At 39.7% G+C, this 10,068-nt stretch overlaps 2 gene segments (V, D, J or C); both read right to left on the bottom strand.

Moving 5' to 3' along the window:
* Nucleotides 1–1,435: 1,435 nt before the first annotated feature.
* LOC114789311 (T-cell receptor alpha chain V region CTL-F3-like) lies at nt 1,436–4,578 on the bottom strand. The segment is given in 3 exon segments: nt 1,436–2,215; nt 2,389–2,538; nt 4,550–4,578. Coding segments are annotated over 3 exon segments (591 nt in total).
* Nucleotides 4,579–6,793: 2,215 nt separating this feature from the next.
* Nucleotides 6,794–9,847, bottom strand: LOC114787773 (T cell receptor alpha variable 40-like). The segment is given in 4 exon segments: nt 6,794–6,818; nt 7,426–7,484; nt 9,356–9,657; nt 9,747–9,847. Coding segments are annotated over 4 exon segments (459 nt in total).
* Between the last annotated feature and the right edge of the window lie 221 nt (nt 9,848–10,068).

Here is a 10,068-nt window from a genome sequence, read left to right on the forward strand (position 1 = left end):
ACAAAATACAACACGATACACCCATACATGGGGGAAGTGAAAGTGAGGTCTTTGATGTGCCTGCTTACTGCTGCTGCTGGGCTAAAGTCTCACACCTATCGAAAGGAGAGGGACGTGGTGTGCTTCCAAATAAAGCACATTACATTCATAATATTGTCAATCAATTTTTCTGCAATTTTGCACGACCCAGAAAAAGTTTATTGTGACATATCACAATAAACTTTTTCTGGGTCGTGCAAAATTAAACTATTAATTTACATTAGGGTGATCCTCAGATTGGAGGATGGGTGTTAATAATAGAGTGCAAAAATGAACACCAATGGAAGATGGACAAGAAAAGGTCAAAGCCCTGTGTATGTTTGTCTGCTTAAAGTCAATCATGGCTCAAACAAATGATTTTACAATAAAATATATTAATATGTAAATACATAATTCTTAATATGTGTTATGTTTCTGTGTGTGTGTGTTGGGGGTGGGGGTGGGGGATGCACAACACCACCTTAATGACCATGAAAGCTCAACAGAGACTGCGTTTCCTGCAGAGGCTGAAACGGTTGAGTCTCCCCCCACCCATCCTCTCCACATTCTACACATTCTACCCTTGAGAGCATCCTCTACAGCTGCAACACTTATAACACTTAACACTTGATCCTGCAGCACTGTGAAAGACAATTCACATGGACTCTTCACACTCCCGGAAAAAAAGAGAGTTTTGCTTCGCATTCTCATCTCTCTGTGTACTTGTATATGGTGAGTTGACAAAAAAGTTGACTTTGATATTGATTTCACTCGCATTTGGTTCCTCCCTCCTCGCTTGTGACAGAACGAACGGCCACCAATAGAACCAGTGAGTGATTTTGCGGATTTCACTTAGACCATCAGTACACACCAGAATATGGAACAGTCTCTCCTGCATTCTGCGCTGGAGTAGAACCACTGTGGCATCACTCAGCCATCTGAAGACGTTACTGTCCACATATCCTGACCTTGTTCAGTTATTCGTCTTTTATCCCGTTTCTATGGAATCTCATCATATAGATATAGTTTGGCATGAGTAGAGTAGTTGCACCTCCTTGAAGGCCTTTCACTACTGTGGTCTTCCCAACACTGTCCAATTCAAGAAAAAAATATTATTTCACAATTCTGTGAATATCAGTGTAAATTACAGAGAAATGGATGGAATTAACATTTTTTTTTCTGTAAATTATTGACCATTTTACAAAATAATGAAGATTGAATGTGTGTCAGCAATGGCTGATTTTCCCATCATGCTGAGTAACTGTTTCCACAGGCTCCTCACATAACTGCCAACCCAAGTAGCCAAGGTATTTTTTATGTGGGGTTGAAGACACCCGTTGCACAGTACAGGTGCTTCCAGTGACCACCAAGACAAGGTGGAGGACTAAACTGGAGGACTTTGACTTCCCCAGGGGTGAGTTTGGCCGCCTCAGGAGACGTGCCATGGAGGGGGGAGTCCTGTCACGGTTCTTTGGAGGCCTCAAGTTTGCCCCTGATGAACCTGACTGTTTGCACCAGTTGTTGTGAGTGTATATATACTGCCCTCTTGTGTTTAGTCTTTGTCGGGTATGTGAATGTGTTTTGAATGCGTTTTCCTGTTTCACGTTTACATTTGGTAATAGGTGAGTATGTTACCCACTAGGTTACTCCACTTTACCACATGTCTCTGTTATGAGTAAATCACCCGTCTTGTCAAGTCGTGCATTTGTGTCCTTCCTTCATGCCTACACTGACCCACTGTTCCATGAAACGGTACTGTAGGGCCTTGGCCTTCAGCCTTATTCCTGCAAATGCAGCAGACTTGTGTGAATATCTTTTTGCATAAACAAAACTTGTTTTTGGCCAGGAAGCTCTTTTTCACTCAGGTTTTTGTACAATATTTCCGGATTTCCTGCCACTGTGGGCGTCAGAGCACAGTAGTACATAGCAGAGTCTGATACTGCCGCAGACCGGAGCTCCATTTCCGCATGAGTTTTGTTAGTTTTAGCCGTAATGTGGGGATGAGGGGGGTCCGAAGTAATGGGTCTCGTTGATGATGGAAAAGTCAAAATTAAAAATTCAGGTTTAGATCCAGGATACTGCCGATACCACTGCAAATTATTTGCAGAGCTGTCGTCATATTTACAGAAAAGAGTAACAGCTCCTCCCTCCCAGACAATCTCTTCAGTTTTCAGAGCTGTCAGCCCAAAACTACAACCTGAAAAATGCAATATTTCCAATAATTTTACTTCAGTTTATAATTGCCAATATACAGTGCAAATACAAACTTTATAATTGTTATGTTGTTACATAGTTGTCAATTATATTGATTGAGGTTTGGTAATTATTGTAAATAACCAATAAAATATTTATTTTATTACATTTACTCACAAATTAGATGTGCCAAGTACAGAAGAGAGCAGAGAACCTTCATGGCTGGCTTGTTTCTGTTAAATAACAGGATTCCATACAAGTAAGGCTCCTCCTCTTGTACACAGTAGGAGCACTGCTCTTGTAATTTGCCAAGAATGAAGTAATGCTCTGTCAATGAAATGAACAAAGAAAAGAAATTCAAAGACCGAGTCTAACAGAGTGTGTTGAATAGTTGTGTCACTACGGTGACTGCAATGAACTAACTAACTAAATCACTTTTTAAAGAAAAAATGCACATTACTGTGGAATTATACATACACATTTTAACAATCAAGACATATACTCTAGGCATTGCTATAATATTTATAGTACTACTCTTAGTGATGATAATATAGAAGGAGGATCAAGGATCTTTAGAGAGGGGAATTGGTCCCTGTCAAAAGGTTGGACAAGATGATGGGGTTTTATGAGGAGACATGATTTTGGAGGGCTGGTGAGACAATGGCCAGTACAAATTCTTGACCATAACCTGCATCAGAAATATTGCTGAAAAAAAAAAAGAAAATGGAGTTCTAGTAGTAAAAAAAGTAGAGAAATCTTGGTTAACTCTCCTAAATCCATTTGGGGTTATTTTGGCACAATGTGTGTCATTTGAGATTCACTTGGAGCCAAACTATAAAACCCATTTGTTTCAATTTACATGCCATTATTTACTCCATCTATTACAACTGCTTTGAGGATTATAATATAATCATTATATAATACAATTACATAATTATTATATAAAATATTTTATATTATAATTTATGTAAAACTAATATTATTACATCATATTGTAGTTTAACTATATGCCTCTGTAATAATTACAGTTCCAATAACAGAATAACTGCAGCAGATTGGCTCACAAGGCTATTTTAAAATTCACAAATATATATTTTATATTTCGCTATTCTAGTACTATTTATTTGCTTATTTGTACAGTGAATTTTTATAACATACTCGCCTATTACCACTTGTGGGACTAATAAAGATCATCATCTTAAACAATGCAATATGAGTCAATAGAAAGAGCGCCCTCTGCTGTGTTCAATTTTTCTCATGTGCATTCTTCAGCAGTCAACTCTCTGTTCACTCTTTAAATTACTTGCAATTCTTATTGGCCAGTTTGCAAGACTGTCAGCTCATTTGAGTTGTCAGAGCCAATAGAATGAAGGGGCTGTCACAGAATAAACTTAAACAACACAATTCACTAGTCACAAGTAGCCAAACACAAGAAAAGGTTAGGGTTAAGTGAAAGGGAAGTGTTTGTCATACACAGCAAGCACACAACGAAATGTGTCCTCTGCATTTACTCCATCACACTTAGTGAGCAGTGAGCAGCCATAAAAGGTGCCTGTAGACAGGATTGTATCGGGGCACAAATCTGAAAAATATTCTGAAAACAGAAACAATTATGCTGCTTTGAATGTCCCAATGACCAATACTTATGTACATGTGATTTCTCTCTTTTTAGTAGCCTTTTTTGACATTGTAATTATGGGGAGTTGTGTGTAGAATTTTGGAATAACGCTGTGTCATAACAAAATGTGGAAAAAGTGATGCACTGTGTAGTGGCAAATGGATTTAACAGTTTTAATCTTTTTAGTTATTTTAGAGATTTTCTTTCAAATAATGAAACATACCAAAAAACAATAATAAAATAAAAAGGGAAACAATCTAATACAGCAGCCTGTAACTATAATGAAGGGAGGCAGCAATGATTCTGTTTGAAACTGAATGTGTTGGAATTCAAATATAAATGAAGATGAACAGAATGTACCTGTCATCAAAGGAAAAATGTGTTTGAATTTATTAAATTTATATCTGGAATGATTGTATTTTTTTTAAAGAATTCATGTTTTTAATATTTGTATAGAATAAAAGAACAAGGATCCTGTTAAGATCAATGTTTTCTATGGTTACAGGTGCAACCACACTTACTCTACTCAGCTCTAAAACTCTAATGATATGTGACTGATATGAGGAAATTATTTTGATGTTCTGAGAGGAGTTTTTGTACAGGGTCTAAAGGAATTTGTAACACTGTGCTCTCAGAGCACAGTAGTACAGGGCCGAATCGCCCACAGTAACACTTTTAATGAGGAGTTCTGTAGCGTCTTGAGAAGTAGAAGAGCCAAACCTGGGGTTAGGTATATGTTCATAACTCCACGATCTCCCACCTTTGCACAGTAAAAACTGAGGTTCCTGATTTCCATACTGTCTGTACCAGTAAAGTAAAACGTTTTGACTGTTGGTTTCATATTTGCAGCTCAGTCTGATGGACTGTCCTTCTTCGTAGTTGTACTGATCTCCATCAGGAATGACTTTATCAGTCAGTGCATCTGTGTAAAAAAAGGTATGGATTAAAGGATGAAAAGAATTAAAGATGTTAAGAGATTAAAGACAAATATATTTTATAATTTAAGTGGTTCACCTTGTATCACAACTATGTACAGAAGTAAGATTTTCTCCATGTGGAATATTAGTAGCATGTCAGGGCATGCGCAAGTGCTCCTCTGAGGTGATGCTCTGTATGTGGTTTAGAAATGACCTTCAGTTAAATAAGAGCTGAAGAATTCAGACAGGAAGTCCCTGCTGCTGCTCATCATTCCTCACTGCTTTCATGCTACAGGAAAACAAACACAATGCACAGATGCATTTGTTTAATAGACATTTGGAAAGTTATATTCACCAATGTTTTATAGGCTCTGCAAAACACAAAGGCCCTTTATAAGGGCTGATAAATCCCACACTTTATCTTCAATGTTATAACATGTAATAACTTGTTATGCTGTTGAAGTAAACTGTCTTCATTTAGCATTTAAATGTAAGGCTCCTTTCTCCATGACAACTTTTCTAAGCCAGACCATGTAAACCATTCTGAAATGTACAACCTTTCAACTTTTTGTAAATCTTTTGCTAATACTATAACACTAGGAGATATTAATATTCATGTCAACATTTACAGCATTACTCAGAGTGATTTACAATGAGTAGTTACAGGGACGGTCCCTCTGGAGACTATCAGGGTTAAATGTCTTACTCAGGGACACAATGGTAGTAAGTGGGGTCTGATCTTCTGGTTCATATGTTACCCATTACCACCCCTCCTAAAACTCTCTTGTGTCCATCTGCTGCAAATTTGTTCATTCACAGTGTGTAACTCCCGTGTAGGGCAGTAATCTGTGTCAGGGACCAATCCATGTTTAGCTTTGTATGTTATTAACAGAATATTATAGTCTCTTTTAGCTGCCTTCTTGGCATTCTTGACCCGGTCAAGACCAGAGCATCACCTTCTCCTAGCCACCCCCAACACAGGGTTGTAAAACCTATGCAAACTCCGTAAATACAAAGCCAAACCAGAAATTTAACCAGGAGGAGTTTTCGCAAATCATTGCACAGATTGGAGATTGTTGGTCATTTCCACCCTTTGTACAAGATGCCATATATACTGTATATATCTAGCTTGCTGTGTTTTGCTGTGCAGGTTTTTGTACATTGTCCCTGTGTTTCCTGTTGCTGTGGGCTGCATGGCGCAGTAATACAGAGCAGAGTCTGAAACTGCAGCAGGCGTTATATCCAGGTACACTTCGTTTTTCTCTTTTTTTACTCTAATTGTCATTCGGGAATCTAGATCTGACGTTTTGGATTTCCCAGTGCTGTGGAGGGCTTGGACCAGATACTGTGGAGTTGATCTTGGATACTGACGATACCAGTAGAGAGTAACAGCAGAAGAGTAAGTACAATTCAGGGTTACAGTAGATCCTTCATCAGTGTTCACATCGGTTCTGACAGGTTTTATAGTGTTTCCACTGCTGTATTCTGGAAAAAAAAAAAAAATTAAATAATTAAACTGTGTTAAATAAAGATTAGACACAGATTATATATAAAATAAAACACATTTAATTATAGAACATTGTAAGTCAAAAGAATCTTCTGAGAAATCATCCTAAATAAATTTACCTGAGAGCGCTGAGAATAAAATGATGCAATAGACCACCATTGTTGCTTGAATCATCCAAATCATCCAAACTTCCTCTGTTTTATGCTGAGTTTTTTTTGCCACTGACACTAAATGTAGCACCTCCCCCTGATTCACAATTTTAAAAGTTATGATGAAAATGAATGCTAGTAAATACCAGTATATGAACAACAGCACGTTACATTTTTGCTGCTTTATATTGGTGCTATAAAATCCAATACTTATACTAATCCTATACTGAACCAAATTAAGTCTGACTCAGGGCCTGCTGTGTGTGGGTGAAGTCCTGGCACCATGCGTCCAGTAGAGGGCGTCTCCACACCTGTCCTGTCCGGATTTTTAAATATCGTGCCTTTGCCAAATATTTAAGCGACACTTCCAGCACCGAAAACACGTACATCATCACCGAGCATGACGTGAGGAGGGCCTTCAGGAAAGTGTACACAGGGAAAGCAGCAGGACCAGACGGCATCTTGGGGAGAATCCTCAGAGCCTGCGCAGACCAGCTAGCACCTGTGTTCACAGAGATATTCAACCTCTCTCTATCTCAGTCGGTGATCCCCACATGCTTCAAGGAATCCATCATTGTTCTGGTCCCAAAGAAACCCTCCCTGTCTCCCTCAACGACTACCGCCCCGTAGTCCTCACCTCAGTAGTGATGAAGTGCTTTGAACGACTGGTCAGAGACTTCATCATTTCTTCACTACCGTACACACTCGACCCACTGCAGTTTGCTAACCGTCCAAACCGCTGTACAGATGACATCATATCTCAGCGGATCTCCAATTTCCTAACTGGGAGACCACAGGCAGTAAGGATGGGCAGACATGTCTCAGCCACCATCACTCTCAGCACTGGAGCCCCCCAGAGCTGTGTTTTGAGCCCCCTGCTGTACTCTCTGTACCCCCACGACTGTGCAGCCACTACTAACTCCACCACCATCATTAAGTTTGCTGACGACATCGTCGTGGTGGGTCTGATCTCTGACATGAGACGGCCTACCTGGAAATCTGGAGAATTGGTGCCAGAGGAACAGTATCCACCTGAACGTCACCAAGACAAGGAAGTTAATAGTGGACTTTAGTACCAAGCAGCGGAGGACCTACCAGACCCCTGTCATCAACAGGAGCCCAGCTTCCTGAGAGAGATTGGACAGCTTCCGATACCTCGGTGTTCACATCACACAGGACCTGTCATGGTCCTGTCACATCAACACCGTGGTGAAAAAGGCACAGCAGCGTCTCTACCACCTCAGACGCCTGAGAGACTTCAGACTGCCCTCCAAGGTGCTCAGGAACTTCTACTCCTGCACCATAGAGAGCATCCTGATGAAAAAAATCTCAACCTGGTTTGGGAACAGTACCATGCAGGACAAGCGAGCCCTACAGAGGGAGGTTCTATCAGCACCATCTGTACCAAGCTCCCTGACCTTCAATCAATCTACAGCAAGCGGTGCTGGACCAGGGCCAGGAAGATAGTGAAGGACCTCACCCACCCCAACAATGGACTCTTCTCTCTGTTGCGATCAGGGAAGCACTTCCACTCCCTGAAGTCCAACACAGAGTGAATGAGGAGGAGCTTCTTCCCGCAGGCTATATGAGCTCTAAACAACCACAACACTTCATAGAACTCTAATACACTCGAGCACTTTCACTTTCAATCACTTCTGTACTCAATCCCCCCAGAATCCTTGCACAAACATTTTTTACACTTGCACAATTTTTTTTAAAGTTCACTCACTCACTTCACTCATTTGCACACCTTAAAAATATAAAAGTGTAATATTTGGTTATGTTTGCAATATTTGCATATTGGTTCATTGTATAATATTTGCAATACTGTGGTCTGTAGCAGTCACTAAAGCATTTCACTGCATATCATACCATGTATGACTGTGTATGTGACAAATAAAATTAGAATTTTTTTTTTTAATTGAATGCAACACGAAACTGCAAGTGAAGCCACACTGACCTCTGTACAGCGGACGAGGGGAAATGTTGGCAGGAAATATATGATGCAAGAGCCGATATACTAGAGTAAAACTGTGGAGAATAGAGAAAAAAAATTCTCTCTATCTACACAAAAGCACTGTATTCAAACCACTCTAACTTGATGTTACCTGGCAGAAAGAGGCATGGCACAATAGAGGTTAAAAGGATGAACAGTTTCTAATTTGGTGGTAGTAGCCTAGTGGGTAAGACACTCGCCTGTGAACCAGAAGACCCGGGTTCAAATCCCACTTACTACCATTGTGTCCCTGAGCAAGACACTTAACCTTAAGTTGCTCCAGGGAGACTGTCCCTGTAAATACTGATTGTAAGTTGCTCTGGATAAGGGCGTCTGATAAATACTGTAAATGTAAATGTAATTTATTAACACCAGTAAATTATTATTGCAGTTACATGCGAATATTGTAAGTAAAAAGGTACCAATGTTACAGAGAAAACCAAAATGAAAAGAAGAGTAAGTCCCCGACCACAAGTGAACAATCCTTTATTTGATTTAATGGGAAGTTGTCACAGACCAATCAGAATTTGTTGTTTCTGACGTCACACCTCCGGTGTCTCCCGTCTGGGGAAGACAAAGAGAGCAGGTGATCCCGACCGCCGGTGCCTCATTGGAACAATGGTGGTGCTCAGTGAGATGTTGAAGATGTCAGTGAGGACATCTGGGGCCTTAGATCCTTAGCTTTCTGGGCATTCAATCTTTGACAAAATGGGTGTGGGCCAATTATCTCACATTTGACCAATGCCGACATCCTGATCAATTGATCAAAATTAAAAGAGCGTAGAATATCTTTTGTTACAAAAGTGAATTGATTTCTTTTTTGTACAGGTGATGCAATTACATATTTTATATATTATAAATGTATTTTAATATCTGGATATTGTGACCATGTGCCTTGGAAATGTGGAATTTGAAATAAATGGGTTTTTGTAGAGGGGTTGTGAGCGCATGTGTCACTGTGGGCTGCAGAGCGCAGTAGTACACAGCGGAGTCAGACACCTGCAAGCTTTGGATCGTCAGAGGAACTCTCGTTGAAATGATACTGGCATTAAATCTCTTTTCGAAATTCTTATCATTTGATCCTGATTTAGAGACCCTTTGTAGAATATATGTAGGCAGTCCACTAGAGTTTTGCTGGTACCAGTAGAGATATGGCATTGCTCTGCTGGTTCTGAATGTGCAGTCCAGTGTTACTGATTCCCCTTCAGAGGCAAAAAGAAATCCATCTGGCTGCTCAACAGTCTCTTGTGCTCTGGATTCTGGACACAAATACAAAACATTACTACAATCGCTTCTTCAAAAAAAAATGTATACAGTAGTTTATTAATTAACCAGACCGGTAACATACCCAAATGAGCAAAAATGAAAACAGTATATATCAGCCACTGTTTCATGTCTGAGAAGTTGAGTATTCTTCTCATATTCTTGTATCGCTTCTGAAATATTGTCTCTCTTTGTCTCTTTGTGAATATACATGTGTAAAATATACATGCATTCTGGGTTCCGGGTGGGGCTTTCAACACATCACTACTCAGTTTAAAGACTGCTGCAATGTCGCCCACTTGTGACTGATAATGATATTGAGGTTGAAGTTGAGATTTATTGTCATTTCAGCTATATACATGTTATACAGTACATAGTGAAACGAAACAAGGTTTCTACGGAACCTG

The sequence above is a fragment of the Denticeps clupeoides genome, chromosome 4 (genome assembly GCF_900700375.1).
Source record: "Denticeps clupeoides chromosome 4, fDenClu1.1, whole genome shotgun sequence".
Taxonomy (NCBI): domain Eukaryota; kingdom Metazoa; phylum Chordata; class Actinopteri; order Clupeiformes; family Denticipitidae; genus Denticeps; species Denticeps clupeoides.